This window comes from Aplysia californica, unplaced genomic scaffold (assembly GCF_000002075.1).
Source record: "Aplysia californica isolate F4 #8 unplaced genomic scaffold, AplCal3.0 scaffold00038, whole genome shotgun sequence".
NCBI lineage: Eukaryota > Metazoa > Mollusca > Gastropoda > Aplysiida > Aplysiidae > Aplysia > Aplysia californica.
In genome coordinates this window covers 486,856-504,092 of record NW_004797308.1, presented here as the reverse complement: position 1 = coordinate 504,092, position 17,237 = coordinate 486,856, and the positions used below count along the sequence as shown (strand labels likewise).

The following is a 17,237-nucleotide window of genomic DNA, read 5'->3' as shown; positions in this document are numbered from 1 at the left end:
ATGTATCATGTACAACATTATTTTAGAAGAAAAAAAAAGAGTCATTCACAGCCTGCAGCCTTTACAAAATGTATCGAAAGAGCTACATTGTTTCCATTGCAGAGTAGCATCGACTAAAGATATCACCTGTACTTAAGAATCAAATGGGCAATGCTTGTTTCAGATAAATTAGGATAAGCACGATTTTTCATTGATTTATAACAATTAACAAATAAATAGTCATTTTTACATTCACATTTCCCCATTAAATACCCAAACATGTACAAGAACAAATTTTAATGAATATCACAAAGTGATTTTACTTACTCTTGTTACAAATGCCAACCAAATAAAGCACACCATTAAAACTGAGAGTAAAAATGATGTTAGTGTAAAATTTATCATCACATAGTTTAATGGCTAATAGCAAAGAAAAAAAACCAAACTTTTATATGAGCAGAGATTGAGACAACGATATCAATCCATGCAAAAAGTGACTGAAAAGTGTCCCTTTTCTTTTTTTCTTTTTAAGTCCACAGCGAAGCAATCGAGGGTCTTTCTCTAACAACATAATTTTAACACTCTAAATATCAAAAGAAAACATAACAATTAGGTAGCAGTAAGCATAATAACAAGGGTCGAGACATTCTAAGGTGAAAAAATTATCATGTGCATAGAAATATCAATTGTAAAAATGAGTACAATACTTATACAGGTCACGAATAGTCTGCACTTAATTAAGATGAAAACAAAAGATAGAAAACACGATGAAAATATCAAATAATCCTGAAAGCAATATTGGAAAAAGAGTTTTTCAAGAAAATATTGTTAATAATGCTGATAAAAGTAATAACAGTAGTTATGACAAGAACAGCAACAACAAAAACAACATTAATAATAATATTATTAATAATAACAACAATATTAATACTACTACTACTACTAATGATAATGTAATAATACTGATGATAATGGGCACCATGAAAATGATGATGACGATGATAATAATAACAATAATAATAATAATAATATTAATGAATGTAGCATCTTCCCATTGTATATCAAGCTCAAGGCACTAACGAAACAAAAAACCCAGTAGGGTTTTACATTTTATACATGATCATGATCAATACATAAACAAAAACATAGAATAATAAGGTGAAACGTTTTTTGCTCCTGGGCATTAACATTACGTCATTCATCTGTAGACATCCCTGGCATAATCATGCCATAACAACAGCAGAAATAAAACTCTCTCCATAAAAAAATAGAAAATTACACTTGACCACAGCAACCAAAACAAAAGCAAAGATTCCTGGCTACCGTAAATAGTGTACTGGTAAGGAACTTATGTAAAAATGGGAGTGAACAAGGTTTAGTCTGGATATAAAATTGCAAGAGCATTTTAGGAGAAATCTACCTTTGTACCATGTGACCTGTCTTTTGTTGTATAAAAAGTGAGTTCATCTTTGTCATGGGCTCTTTCTCACGACCACAGTCAATATATATCCATGGGAGCGAAGTCCACTTCTCACACTGCTGTACAGATGTTAAAAATCTTATAACGTTACAAATTCTATAATAGGTTATGCAGCAAACAAAAGATGACATTATGCTCTTCACTAAAAGAAACAGGGAAAAACAGTCGGTAAACAAGCCAGTAGCCAAGATTTGTGAAAGACAGTGAATTCAAATGTCACCCTACACCAACTAAACTGAAACAAGACAAAATGAAGATAGAAGAGATTCGTAAAATCAAGAAAGGTGAATTCTGCACCCATCCCTATATCTTGTGATACATCACATTAAATAAAATAATGAACTGTGATAACTAGCAGTCAATAAAATACTAGAGCAATAGCTACAAATTATTTTTGCAAACAAAAATGAGGATGATCTGAAAGATTTCAAAGGGAACTATTACCCTGAGTGTATCGCACTTGCCTTTCAAAGAAAGACATGTTTGGGGCCCCTCGTGGTTTAAAGGTACCATGTTTGCCTCTCATTTCCAGGATCAAAACCCGACAGCATCAACAAAAATTTTCTTCTCTTAAATTTTCTCCTTTTACCTCCTTTCTTGTCCAGTTCTGTTATTTCCCTTCATCTCCACCATCTCCCCCCACGCCTGGCCTCCTCTGTGCTTCTCTCAGCTCTTACTCCCGCCTCTTCTACTGCTACTCCAGGCTCCTTTTTACAGCTGTCTTTCAGCTATACCCCTGATTTTACGGTGGGTAAGATAAAAAAAAAACCTAGCCTTCTTGGATTAGGGCAAAAAATCTCAAGAGGTCTGGTGTGCAAGCTGCACATGTCAAAGATCCCTTGGTGGTCCTAAAATCCATTAGAGTAGGCTCTGCAGCCATCCGAGCAAAATTCGAAATTAATTCCTACGAAAACTGAAAATACTCTTGTCAGTATAAAAAAATATAGAGTACCTTCAAAATTGGAATGTGGCTGCCTGAAAGCAAAGGGCCCTATGAAGTAGAAAAAACTGTCACATATGTAAAAATCAGTTGCACTGCAGTTTGAAGAACCAGCAGTTGACTACCCCTGCGAACTAACATAGGAACACATATGAGGACATGGCTGGTCCCTTCCAGGTTGGAGGCCACATCAAAAGTTCTAAACTAATCTACAGGAAGTGAGTGACAAAAAAGGATGTAAAAGGGCATGACAACAAGAAGAGAAAAAGCAGACAAAAAGCTATGGGCAACAAAAAAAAATTTAAAAACCCAAAACAAACCAAAAGTCCCTATAAATGTTAACTCTTCTTTGCTTTAAGGTTTTGATCAATACCTTTACTCTGAACACAACTGGACCTGAGCATATGTTAAATACTGACGTTAAATAATATAATAAGCACGAAAAAGTTACTGTACAGCTCTTGCTATAAGCAGCGACTTTTTTTCCTGAGCTTTAAACCCTGCTGCGGCTTAAACAATGATGCAGCTTACTTGCGGATTTTCCTGATTGCAGGAGCGTCCCTCCCTTGTCTATTCGTACCATACATCTAAAACATAAAAAAGTTGACATATTTTCCTTAACACCACACTTTAGCATACGCCTAAGAAACGCAGTCCAACAGACACTACTCGATCTGTTCAACTCCAAGACTGAGGAAGAAGATTTCAGCTGAATCAGCCGACACGATAATGATGACACTAAATAAATGTGATGGACATACTTGAGTTGCATATTCTGCTGCGGCTTATAAACCAGTGCAGCTTTATTTAGGAAAAAAAAGTTTAGATTAAAAAACAATTTTGTGGGTGTGGCTTTTATACAGGTGTGCTCAACAGCCCGAAATTTACAGTAATACAAAAACAAAGATGATTTATTCTAAAAAAAACAATATTGCTAAACCAAAGTTTTTCATAGCAAGGTCATTTTGGAGTATACACTAAACACTGAATGAACCAAACTAAATAACTATGAAAAATACTTTCCCAAATATCAAGTTTTAATGAGCTCATCTTCTGATAACAAATAAATAGTGAAATGCACAAAGTATGAAGTAAAGAAATATCCTGTTGGTTACAGTAAAGCCCCGGTTACACGCAATGATAAATTGTATCAGATTCGTCGTATGAGAAAACTGTCCGTTTTATTGAACTATGTTGTTTGTTTACACGTTCCAATCTATTGTCTAGGTTTCTTTCAATCGATGAGATTCCTCGTCATAAGCCACCATGTCTCTTTGCAATGACCGTGATTTGCCTGCACTCTATGTGAATTTGAGCTCTGGACCTAATGAATGAAAGTCGAACACTGTACCACTAGATCACGAGAGCCCCCCCCCCCTCCCCTGCGCATTTTGATATAGCAGAACAGTGTCTTTAGAAAAAGGTGGCCATACTGTACAGTGATGTGTGTAGAAGTAGAAGCTTTGATTTGACTGCAGATGTGCAACGCACAGCTTCAACATTGACAATAAACTAAATAATGAAATTGCTAAAATATACATAATAACGCACCAAATCAGGTTCTTCGCGAACAACTTTGCTTCATTATGAGAAGCTGATTCCGAATATAAAATCCATTTCTACCTCCAATAAATATTTTTTAAACATTTGAGCCCTGAGTTTATTTCTGAACGGCAGCAAATTTCAAAGTGAACCTACGTCACAGCGCGTCTCCTTCGAATCTGACTGATCGCACTGAAAATATCAAGCAGCGCTTGATTTCTCAACCAAGTCTCCAAACCATCGCTCAATCATCCAAATTTGTACAATTTTGTGGTTACACCTAACGATTTATCATATGATCGCAAGATCGTCCAGTTTTTGTACAATTTATCGTTACGTGTAACCGGGGCTTTAGCCTTGTTATGACACAGCCATGAAATGTTCCCCTCCCAAGGCAGAGTGGCGTATCTGACAAAATCTTTAGTTTTATTGGACTGTTACACTAGTCTTGTCTAGCTTATGTCCTTCTTGTGTTAAAGGTAGGATGATACATCCGATTCCAAAATAGAAGCTTTCAAAGTGGTAAAACCACTTAAGTGATTAATCTTTATAACAAGCATCAAAAGTTTTTCGTATTTTTCTCAGAATCGTGAAATATGCTGTATCATCGCTCTGCCTTTGAACTGAATTATTCATTCTTAGACAGAGCTTCCCTGCTAGGCATGCACATTACTTAATCACTGCTTAGGGGCTAATGACAGACCAAGTCATTTCCAGACTCCCCTGCAAACTTGCCATGTGATAATATATCATACGACTCCATTACAGCTTTTATACACTAGGTGCTGTTACAATTCCTGTCTTCTGCCAACAATTAATGGTGTTGCAGATGATATTGAGAGATAAAGAAATTGTAACAGGGCAATCAAGGATCGAAGAGTGCACAAACGTGTGCCTATGTTGGAAAGTAACAGGGTGTGCAAATGTGTTCTCTTCTGCAACATTGACAGTTTGTGTGTTGTCACAGTCCATGTTAATGAGCCTTTGTATTCATTATCTATCTGTACAAGTGTAAAAATACCAGGAGTAGAGCAGCACAGAGGTCTGAGACCACGTCTGTGATAGAGAGTGAGTGGTGACGTATGAAAAGTATAATCGTAAAGGATATTAACTTTCTGAATCATAAAATGACACCACCACTGAGTGTGGTTCTCCCTTCCAAACAGCATCAGAAAATATGGATCTATTCTTATTGTTGGCAACATTCTCAAGCAAAAAGAAGCACAGACCACAATCTCTTTCCCGGCTTCAGTAAAAGAACGAATCTGGGTGAGAATAAGCATTTATACATATCAAGCATAGCTCTGCATAGAATTTACTTATCGATGTGGGATTACGAGAATAGTTTCTCAGATTGTGCACTTCACTATTGCTTTGAAAGACAAAGGACACAAAAATACAGCAACATTTTATGAATTCAAATATAAATTGACATAAGAGTATGTTCCAAAAAGGAAACATTCACACATTAAATCAGCATATATATCATTTGAGCTTTAATTTCGAGAATCTTCCTCAAAAAAGGGATGCATTAAACTAAGCATAAATACAATATTGTTAGAAGCTTCTGAAAGCTTATGCAAATTTCATCTTCAATTTCTCCATAAAGCGAAGGAATGAATAGGATAAACATCAATAGAAACTCCTTTCAACAGATCAGAAGAACATAATCAAAGGAGATAAACAAAATTTCAAATACAATTGCATTAAAATCTCTGAGTATAATTAGCAAGCAGAGGTAGGAATTAGTTTAAAATCACAAAGTGAGTGCAGATTATTAAAATATTTGCTTCCAGATTTATATACATACTATACTATACCTTGTACAAAAAATATACTCCAAAGTTTTTATTGCAATTTACTTTGTATTTTCCGACCAACAGTGTTACCTACAACATTATGCTGTTTTTTATCCATCTGTTTGTCTTCTTCTTCCCCACTGGTTCACAGAATTTTCTTTAATTCGAACCAATGGCTGATCCAAGACTCCGACAAATGCTATTATTATGCAATTTGTTGTTTGTTGGAGTTTTGAATCCAGCCATCGAAATGCATTAATGCACAATCAACCATACTTTTTTGAGGTTCTCTGTCTAGTTCCCCATCATTGGTTTATATTGGCCTCTGTATTATTAGAGTTTGAGTACACATACATGTGTATTTTTTCTTTTCTTTTTGCATATATTTCAATTCCACTTGAACTTTCTGTCCGATGGTTTTCTCACCAGCAAAATGACCATGTCCATTACGTTGGTCCCAGTTATGTTTGTCCACACCAAATTCTGGCCCTCGTTCACTGTGCTGAAGAACGTATTGCTGTCGTTGTTAGCCAAATACGCCTCCATGCTGAGTCCACTTTCCAGTGTCCGGTCCACTAAGTCCTGGTCCACCACAGCACCAGCCACAGGACTCTGTCCATCATAGCCATCCGAGTCACAACTCAGCACACACATGTCCGTCTCTGACTGGAAACACTCCTCACCTCGAAACGCTTCTTTCATCTGTATGGCAGCTGCAAGTGCCGTCTCCTGGTTCTTGCCGCCGGTTCCGGTGCCCTCCACATGGACTACCGTTTCCCCGCTAGCAATGACACAGATGTCTTTGTTCAGATTATGTGCAGTGTCAACTTCATCAGCAATGTGGTTTATTGATTGCTTCCTCAGTCCACCTGCCACCAACTCCAGCTCCAACTGAGTTAGTTCTGTATTTGGTTGCTGTGAAGCTTTCCGGTCAAAGCACATCATGATGTACTCACCAAGTCGGGCATACAGCTTACCCACCTCTCTGGCCTCCCCAACCAAAAACTTTGTCAGAATGACCGGACGATATCCCATCTGTGCCGCTTTCTCTGCGGCCGCCTCACAGGCAATAGAATTGTTGCCTACAACAATATTCTGCAAGCCCTTCCATATTTCTCTAACTTGTGGTGTTCCATTGTTTGACATTGTGACTTGCTTGTCTTGGGTAGTTCTGTTCTGCTGTTTTGCTTCTCTCTCCAGGTATCTGCGAACGCTTTCCGGTGTGCGGCTCAAAAGGTTAAGACGCTGCAGTATCTCCAGGCAGTGACTCGGAGTTGGTTGTGTCGGGTAGGTGGGTCCGCTGGCGATCAGGTCAATAGGGTCACCAATGATAGAAGACAAGATAAGGGAAACAACCTGCAACAGAAGATAGTTGTTAGTTTTAATAAGCGTTTTACCGCACTTGCAATACAATTAAGTCATTTAAGTGCCAAAGATTACTGGTGTTACAAGAATGTTAACATGCATAAAAAACACAAGGAGGAGAGATAAGAACAATAGATGTTTGATAGGAAAGAAGGAGCAAACCACACTAGAGCAGATGCCAACCACCCACAATAGAAGGTTATTTTCAGATTCAACACCAAAGAATCTAAATTACAGAGATGCAATTTTGTTCTAGTTGCGATGAAATACCCAACCAGACACAAAATTAGTAATTGTGAATACAGAGGTCTTAATTCCTCAAAATGATTCAGGGCATAGAGGACATTTAGAAAAAAAGGACAAGTTGTATGTTGTCTGTATTCAGGCTGAAAACTTAAACATCAGCATGCCTGTCAAGCTCAATATGATATCCCTGCAACTGCCAGCTTAATATGGGGACTTCTAAGTTACTCTCAGAAAAACCCACATACAGAATAACACGAATAGCTTGAATTCATCGGGACCAGCCTCTGAGGTTATCTTATAAAGACAAAGAAGAAAAAACTCGGGACCGCACGCACAGTTCAATGGATACGTGATTTCGAGTCTTCTGTGTTCGACTTATCTGTGCTACACTGTATATTTACTTTTTAACTGGATCATATACCCAGCCTTCAACACTGAGAAACAATAGATTCACACTATCAAAATAATTTTAGAGGGACAATTTCACTTATTTTTTATAAATTCCATGAAAAAAACACACCAACCAACCTCACATTCATAAGGCAAATTAATTTAATATTGGAAATACACATAGAAAAAAACACTGTACTGTTCATCCCCTTTCTTATGTATGACACCCTAATAAAACAAAAAACAAAGCATCCAAACTTCTGTTATTTGTCTACTGACTACATCTACCCGTAAATACGCTGAGACATGCGTTCAGAGAACAGAAAAGTAATAATATGGAAGTCATGATCAGGCGTGAGCTTGGGTCCATAGGCATGACAAAGGGCAACAGATCATGAATAAATCTTGACATTTAACTTACTTTACTTTTACTAGCCAGTATAACCTTGCGGTATCAAGGGGAGATGCAAACGTCTTTCTCTTGTTTGTTGTATCGCCTGTTGCATGGTTATATTGTTTTTCACTAATGTTTCTCTGACTCCTTATAGCCATCTTTTCCTGGGCCTGCCCCTTCCTCTGTTTCCGTCCAAATTTTTCCCTGTATGCTCTCGCAGTTGTATTGTCTGATGGTAGTCTTGTTAGCTGCCCAAACCAGTTATTTCAGTGTTTGTCTATGTATTGTGAGTGGGGAGTGGAGACAACGTGTTCTCTGATGGTTTCATTTCTCATTCAGTCTCCTCTTGTGATGTTTAAAGTTTTTCTACGGCATTTCATTTCACAGGTGTTGATTTTGCTTTTGTGACAATCAATGCATAGCTTAAAACAGAGTGCACTTATAGTTTATGGGATAGAAGGAAATATGTTTCAATATCTTTGTGAAAAACAGGCAAACTTAACTCCAAAGTATTGCAAAGAGACAGATAGCAGATATCCCTCAACTGAATATACTGGCTCTTTCCCCATTGATAAAGTTTACTCTTTGGATTTTTATATTCGTCTACCTCAAACAACAAACAGAATATGGACTTTCATTTCCAGGACATTTGTTATTGTTCCCCTACATACCAAAAGAACGAACCAGCCTACCTTAGCAGGTCGAGCTTGCAGGGCAAGTCCGCCTCCCTTAAGGATTTCCAGATTTTTCCTTATGGTGTTCATATCTTGAACAGTGGCCCCGTTCCAAGCCAGAAGTCGGGTGACAGTGAGTAGCTCCTGGAGTGAGATGGCGGGGGGAGGGGATGGACACAGGGTAGACCCACCACCTGTAGAGAACATTTAAGTTTGTGATTTGTGCCCTTTTCAACACAATTTTGGAAATTGTAAAGACAACACATTTTGATCAACATCCATTGATGACTAAATGAGGGCAAAAGAATCAATTAAACTGGACACAGAAATGGATTTTGACTCGTGCCATATAACATTCAGTCCCTTACCATTTGAGCTACAGTATACACTAACAAAAAGGAACAATTACCCTGATGTTCTTATAAAATATAAAACTTTGGAATCATCCCCTTCCTTCCTGAGAAAACCGATGTTGATGAAATTAAAGCTCTCCTTAACCCCTTGACTACCCTGTAAATGTATCTCATACAACTCGATAATCCACCGCCCAGTGCTGTGTAAACATATTTTGTTTGGCGGCTAAAATCTGTGGTTTATGGATTGTTCTATGCAGGTCTTGTCAATGGATGAATTTGGCTCTTTGTTTCTCTTTCTATTCACATAGTTTTACGATCTGTCTCTTATAACAAGCGAACAATCATTGATTAAAGATTGTGACAAGTGGTGTCTCGCGCCAGTTGAAATTTTCCTTAGCATGTGAGGTGCATAGCAGTCAAGGGGTTACACATAATGAAATGTAAATTATTTCAAGAACACAGCACTTGTTCTTCAGTAAAATTACCTACAAGTTTGGTTTTGTACAGCTATGGGGCCATTCACAATAACAGTAAGGTACATTTATTGCAGATGTGCACTACCACAAAGACACTAAAACATGGCATCTATACAATCACAGGAACTAATTCTTTTAAGGGGAGGGGCGACCCTTGAGTTTGCAGATTTTGGGTCAGGCTATGCACATTTTATGTAGGCTGATTTTTTTAAGATCAACCCGGTTTTTTGTCCAAAAATAGCATGGATACAATTGAGAAAGTCTTTATTCTCCTAGTAAATTGCCTTTGAAAACATGAGGATGGATTAATACAGTGAATTTTCACAATTATTGTCGTTTTTAGCAAAAATGAATTTTTTTGGTGCAGTTCTTTCCCTACTCCTTCCTTAGTTTTCATCTTTTTGACATGAAACTTTCAAGAAACATAGATAACAAGGCTGCAATCAATGTAACAGAAAGATATTTGCAAAATAAAATCACACTTTTCCATTAGTAAGTGATTATGCAACCTACATTTCGAAAAAGTTTTTTATACTTTGGGAAAATTCTCATATTTTTTTTCTTTTGCACTTATTGAAAAAAAACAAGCCGTTACTCTGATGGGGTCTGGTTTCGGTATACCATCACCAAATTTGGTCAAATTTGGTCTGTAAATAAGAAAGCCGTAGGGATTTAAAATTCATTGTTTATTTTCAAGATGGTGGCCATTTCCATAGCAACCGCTGTAGCTATGCCAAAATAAAATTGTGTATCAAAAGATTTCACTATGTCTAACTTATATGTGTACTTAGATTTGATCTCGGGCAACAAACATAGAAAATGTCCTCAAGGGTAGCTCCTCCCGTTAATGAGAACAGGCCTACTGTAAGGCCAGTTTACCCAATGGAAAGCAATTATGTGGGATTCAGGGAGGGATATGTGTCAGATACACAAAATTAACTGAAAACCTTTTATCCTATCCAAGACTCTTTAATTTTCTCAATGTACACCATAAAACATTTTATGAGTTCTTTGTTGTTGTTTTTTTTTACATATTCACATCAGTGTCTATGGTGCAACATTGGTAAAGCTCTTCTCTGTTGCATACAAGAGACATGAGTTCACTTTCAAAGTGATAAAGTTTTTAACTGAGTATCTCTGTTTCCTTTCCGGAAAAGGCAGACATTACAATTACACTTCACTTTCCTCAAGCTATTGCCTTTTAAATAAAAAATAAATTATCAGTTGGTCATACTCTTTATGGTGAGACCAGTTTTTAGAATGAAAGATCAAATACAGCAAAACTCTGCAACTTCTTAAAAATCAACCATCTTGTTCTATTTCAAATAGAGGCTATCTTAACATTGAACAACAAATTTATGCAAAATTGATATTGCCAAATACACCCAGGGAAGAAGGTAGCTATTAAAATTGTACGCTTCAGGTGTTCACCATTTCTCTCTTTACAAAGCTCCAGTACACCACTGAAAATTTTGAATAATCCTGTGGCATGTTTCTTGTCCGATTCTTTGGACCTCCTGTTCAAAACTGACTTTCAATTATTAATGGATTGTTTTAGTAAACTATGTATGACAAAAACCAAAAAAACCCTCAAAGGAAATAACTGAAGTGGTTCATGCAAGAATACTAGTTTTTGATAAAGGCAGAAAAGCAGAAAATATAATCATTTTCAACTGAACAAAATTTGGAGACAAGAGGATGGAGCTAGTTAAAACCATGGAGCAACCTCTTACATTTTGATCTAAAAGACGTTAAAATAAGTCAAAAAGAAATATAACCTGAGCACAAAACGACAAGCAAGTCCTTCTCCGTGAGCTTGTTCACTAAGCTGAGAATGGCTTTGCTGGCATTGTGAGAGGCTTCATCCACTTCATTGTTGTCAGCACCCTCATACACCAAAATCTTAGTATTCGGAGACAGCATCATCTCCCTGTTGAAGAAACAAAATGCACTGTAAGCCTCAAGACTTCTTTAGTAAAGAAAATGTTAATTGAACTACTTTCACACATTTTGGACACACAACTAGAATTGACAAAGACACAGCCTCAAAACACTATACAACTTTGTCATGACATGTGGACAAAAGATTTAGAAATATTAGAGATGGTATTACCGTATCAAAACAAGGTTCTTAAAAATATATTCTACTGCTTTTCACTTTATCGAAAATTTTTAAAAATTATTTTCTAAAAATAATCTCCTAAAAAAGTTATCTAATAAAGGGCTCACTGACAAGACAGGTTCTGCAAACATGACCTAAAAGAGAGGACAACACAAAAGATAAGAGTTTAACGACTACACACATCTGTAAAAAAAATCCCCTAAAACATACAGCAAACAGTCAACTCTTTGATTGGGAAAAGATCCAAAGAATTAAGGCTTTCTATCTGCATCCACTCAAATTCACACAACAGATTTCTTTTGCAATTATAATTGATCTATTCTATCAAGAGGACCCCTTTATAATCACCACTAGAGAGAAAATAGTATGATATTTCTTGATAGACACCTAGGTTCCATACCTGTTGTTGGTGTGGATCATCTCCTCCTGCAAGCCCCTTGGGATACTGATGATGCCAGTGACTATGTGGTCCCCAAGCACATCCTCCACAGCTTTGGCCATTCCCAGCACAGCTTTCCCCATGCCCACCACAAACACATTTCGATGCAGGTGGTACGTCTCCTGCTGCACACGCAAAACGGAGGTAGCGCGGTTGAAGTGAAGCACACCCTCTATCATCTGCTGTGGGTGCACCGACTTGATGCTGTATTTGAACATTTTCTCGGCATCTGATTTCAAATTAGCATGTGCCTGTCGCTCAGTATCCTCTACAACAGATGTCTCATACCATAGAGAGCGAGAATAAGACACATTTCTCTTGAAAATGCCCACCGCACAATAAGGCAACACGTTTTTGCGTCTCGCTATTTGTTGCATCAGGTGCACGGCGTGGGTTGAAATAAACCGAGCTCCCGAGACACTGAAGGGGCTCAACATTCTCAGGTGCTGTACAATCGACATGGCTGTCACTATCAGGCTGATGTACCTCTAGTTTATCTTGTAATGAGGATCTCCTGTTGCCTTTTCCCCGCTCCTTTTATCTCAAGAATTGTAACTGAGGAACAGAAAATAGTATCATATTATTAAAGTAAATGAAAATAAAAATTTTTGAGGAGATTCTTCATTTCACGAGTTTTCACTAAAGAATTTAGTAAAAAGTACTTAGACTTTTTTTTCGAAAACAAACAGAACTCACTCTGACTTGGTTCACACTCAGTAAAAACAAAAAAACCCCTAGTAAATCACTCATATTTGACATTTGAAACAAAACTATTTTCTTTACTATTTCTTACCCTAAAATTGAAACTGTAACACAAAACAAAGAGCAAAGTAAATATGACAGGAGACTATTAAAAATTATGTGTAAAAATAAACTATGCATTTAAATTCAAGATTTTAAAAAGCATGATATGGTAGATATCAAAGACACAATCACATTAATGTGAATTTTTTTTTTCAGTTACATGAAGGGCTTCCATAATAATATCCACATACTTACAAGCTACAAACTTATTCAATTACCTTTTCACACACAGCAGCCCTGGGTTGGTTTCTTAGACAACTGCCCTTTTATCAGTGTGGAAACTCAAACGCAATCAATATACTTCTTAACAAAATATCCAGTTAATCCTGCCCAAAACAGAAATTCAAGGAGGAAAAAAAAAACATTGGCACATTTTCAAAAGTACTTAAACCATAAGCAGAGCACATTAATATAATGCTAAATTATAAAAGATGAGAAGTCTAAAACCGGCTTGGTCATAAAATGGAAAACATGAGAAATTAATTCTATGGTAGACTCGACGGTTGGTTTGTTTTTCTGTTTTATTTCCCATTCAGCTAACAAAAATAGTACAACAACAGTCAAACTTTAACGAAGTTATTCGAGTCTACTCTTTAAATATTTGTCATAACAATTTCCAATTCGAGACCCTGCTCGTTTTTACCATCCACTCCTCATATCGTACAGTAGAAGTTTAAGTATTGCAATTCGGGGTTTTGGTGAAAATAATTTTTTAAAAAATATTCCATGGCACTAAGAAGGACCGCATGCCTTGTAAAAACTTCAAAGTTGCGTGATTATTTTGATAAAACACCTTTTAAATTGAAATTCCTGACGTAAAATTTGAAAAATCAGAGTTACAATAATTGCGCTGCTACCCCCACGAGAGTGTGAGAGAGAGAAAAGGAGAGAGAGAAAAAAGGAGAGAGAAAGAAAAGGAGAGAGAGAGAGAGACAGTCCAACATAGATTTCATAATTCAGCAAATATCAACTAATCCTGAGGCCTATATCATGTTTACTGATCACTCTAAAAGTTAATTCAATAAATATGTGAAGAACAGAAATCTTCATTTTCCAAAAAAAACCAAGAATTGAATGTTGTGTTTCATTGCGAAACTGCTCCTATACACAAACCAAGGTACTGCAATCACAATTAATGACTCAATATGTAAAACAGCAAGAAGGACTCTTTTACCACTATTTATTTATAAGCCAATTGTATCATTTTATGCAAAAACGTCTGGCACACTTATATTGTCTCCCTGGTTCAATCAACCCTCAGCAACATTCACCACAGTATGTAGCATTCATTAGTTTTCTTGCAGAAATGATATAATGTTCGCATTTTGTGAGGAAAATTACTTGGAAGCCAACAGACAAGATTTTGAGACAGTTCGTCCGGACATGCCAAGCTATGTTCAGACTTAAGATAGTGGGCATGCGATATATGCTAAATAAGCTGTACTGTATAGGCCTATATATTATCATACTAAATAAAAAAAAGCAACAGAGGCCTTGGAACTATTAGAAAGCTCACTAAGGATGAGGGCAAACGATGAAAGGGGTGTAATGTCATATGTACATTCATGATCCTTTAAAACGAAATTAAGTGCTGTCTCATACAGCATCCCTGAAACAGCTGACACAATTCTGCAATGATGAAAACGTGAAAGTAACGCAGCAGATTTGTTGAATTCGCGAAATACAGTATGATTCAATAATCTGATTTTCCTGATAACTAGATCTAGATTATCTAGATTCTATCGTTTTCTGTAATTCAACACTGCTAGCTTTACTAACTTGAATCCAGATCTATCATTTTGTATTTAAAAATTCACCAGCAAAATCATTAGAATACATATTTTGTGACTTATTTATTTGCTAGGCCTACCCCGGGAAACTACAGTCAATCTAACAGGGACACACCATAATTATGTTTGTTTTGTTTGACTGCGACCTACGCTGCTAGCTCTTCCAGAAGTTCTGCTGTCGCTCAATACTGACAATACAAACATAGGCCGACTAGATATCAAGGAGGCTTATAAACTTAGGAAGTGTCTATTTGCAACATCGCATTGCCATTAGCACCAGTGCTAAATAAAACGCTGCGTTGCGATTAGCACCAGTGCTAAATAAAACACCGTGTCGCCTTGTGTAAAATATCAAGCTTAATCTGCACATCGTTATCGGAAGTTCTGATGGCCGAAGTGACAGTGCATCTGCGCTTGAAGTCAAACCATTATTTTTTTAGCGTGGGTTCGATCCCGGTCCCGGACGTGTTTTTTTTCTTTGTTTTTTTGTTGTTGTTGTCCTCTTCTCCACTGACCAACAAATTGTTCCCATAGATCTAATTATATCTTGTTGCTTTGTAGTTGTTTTTTTTACGTAGTGATGAAGCATGCACATTCTGGTTTTGTCCCCAAGAGGAGCTCTGTACAAAGTAGGCCTTAGTATAGCCTACTTTTCCTTTTACCAATTTAGGCCTGGTTAAAGTTCAGTAGTGGCTTTCCTTGGTCTGTGAGTCAAATTTTTTTTTTTTTAAATTTTAAGCTCAGGAGAAGGAAAAAAAAACACTTTCGGGACCGGGATTCGATGCCACGCTTGGAAGCACTGAACATTAGACTTAGAGAATGTAGACAGTAGACAGCTTGTATACGTTCTCTAGGCCTAGCTTAAAGTTCGAGCTGCACCGTCTTGTTATTGTTATCCAAGCCCAAGCGTCTTTCGACTTAAACTTAAACTTGCTCAAATTCTAACTCAGATGATTATGATTATGAGAGATGAATAAGACGTGTCTACTTTTGTGCAAACAATGTCAGAAACAATTGTTAGATCTAAAATCTAATCTAGATCTAGGCCTAGATTTTTCGGCGCTTTTTCGGTAGTTCCCACCCCGCAATTTTATTCACGGGTTTGGGCCACAAGAGTAGGGGGATTTCAGGGGGGGTTGCCCCCCTGACCTAATAAAAATAGGAAGGGGGGTTTCAGGGGGGGCATGCCCCCCTGAATTTTACCATAATTTAATGTTTTGCAGTTGTTAGGTTTGATAACTTAGCTCACCGCGAATCAAACATGTATAGATCTAGATCTAGATGTAGGTCAGGCTCAAATAAGGGGGGTGGGAACTACCGAAAAAGCACCGATTTTTCTAGATCTAGATCTAGATCATCTAGATTTAGATCTATAGATCTACCCAATGTTGATCGGAATAAGACGTCATAAAAAAAGGAGTCAAATCCTTGGAGGTTTATAAAAAAACTGAGAAAGCTTCCACAATTCAGGCAGAAACAATATCATCATGTAGAAACGATGGCTGCTAGATCTAGATCTAGAATCTAGATCTACATCTAGATCTAGATCTAGATATAGAATCTAGATCTAGATCTAGATTAGAGTCTAGATCTAGAGATTAAGATCTTGTTGACTGCAGTAGTTCGAACAGTAGCCCTATGCTAATTTAGTAATTAAAAAATAAAATGTTTACATACGCAATTAGAATCTAGGCCTATGGTGTGCTTTCTGCGACTTGCCAGCAGTCCAGCAGCTCGTGTTTTGTTCGCTCTCAGTTGTACCGTTCGTTTGGGTCAACTTGGGGTCAAGGCGAACTTGCAACCAGTATCCATCGATATATAAATTACAAAAGATTTCCAATATTAGTGGACTGGGAAATCTCAAAATGGAGCAAAGTAAGAGAATCGGGAAGACTTGCGGGTTAAAGTAGTCAGGGAGGTCATGTATCATTGTTACATACTAAGTTGAATGGTCACAGATGATTTTTTAAAAATGTCTTTGAAATTCACTGTTGATATAACAGTTAGATCGATTTCAGCTTTTGCTTTTTGTTCTTTGGTTTCAATTTATAATACGGCCTTATACTGCAGTGGACATTATAACTATAACAGCATATATGTCCCTGTTTCATTTTTTAACTACAGATGTTTTCATTTATTTCTACCGCAGTGTAGGCATATATAGGTCTTATAACGACAGACCTAGGCTATTTCCAAACTAACAAAAGCCTCCCCCCCCCCCCCAATATTTAATTTTTAATAAATGTTTGTTTTTTTAAATAGTCGTACCAGCAATGATACTATGAAAGAAAAGACGACAACTTTCTTTAAAGCCTTACAATTTTTTTATGTTCAAAGCCAGGCACTAAGGTATACTTGAACGGGTATGCACAATAATACACAACTCCATATATATAGTCTGTTTTAATGATCTGCAATATTTTTCTTCTGTATACCCCTCT

At 37.0% G+C, this 17,237-nt stretch overlaps 1 protein-coding gene across 1 annotated transcript; it reads right to left on the bottom strand.

Moving 5' to 3' along the window:
* Nucleotides 1–2,048: 2,048 nt before the first annotated feature.
* Nucleotides 2,049–16,571, bottom strand: LOC101855000 (glycerate kinase). Its single transcript, XM_005091948.3, has 5 exons — nt 16,474–16,571; nt 12,164–12,757; nt 11,420–11,571; nt 8,828–9,003; nt 2,049–7,096 (listed from the first exon to the last, which is right to left on the bottom strand). The coding sequence occupies exons 2-5, from the start codon at nt 12,661–12,663 to the stop codon at nt 6,128–6,130; spliced, it is 1,797 nt and encodes a 598-aa protein (XP_005092005.1). The 5' UTR covers nt 12,664–12,757; nt 16,474–16,571; the 3' UTR covers nt 2,049–6,127.
* Between the last annotated feature and the right edge of the window lie 666 nt (nt 16,572–17,237).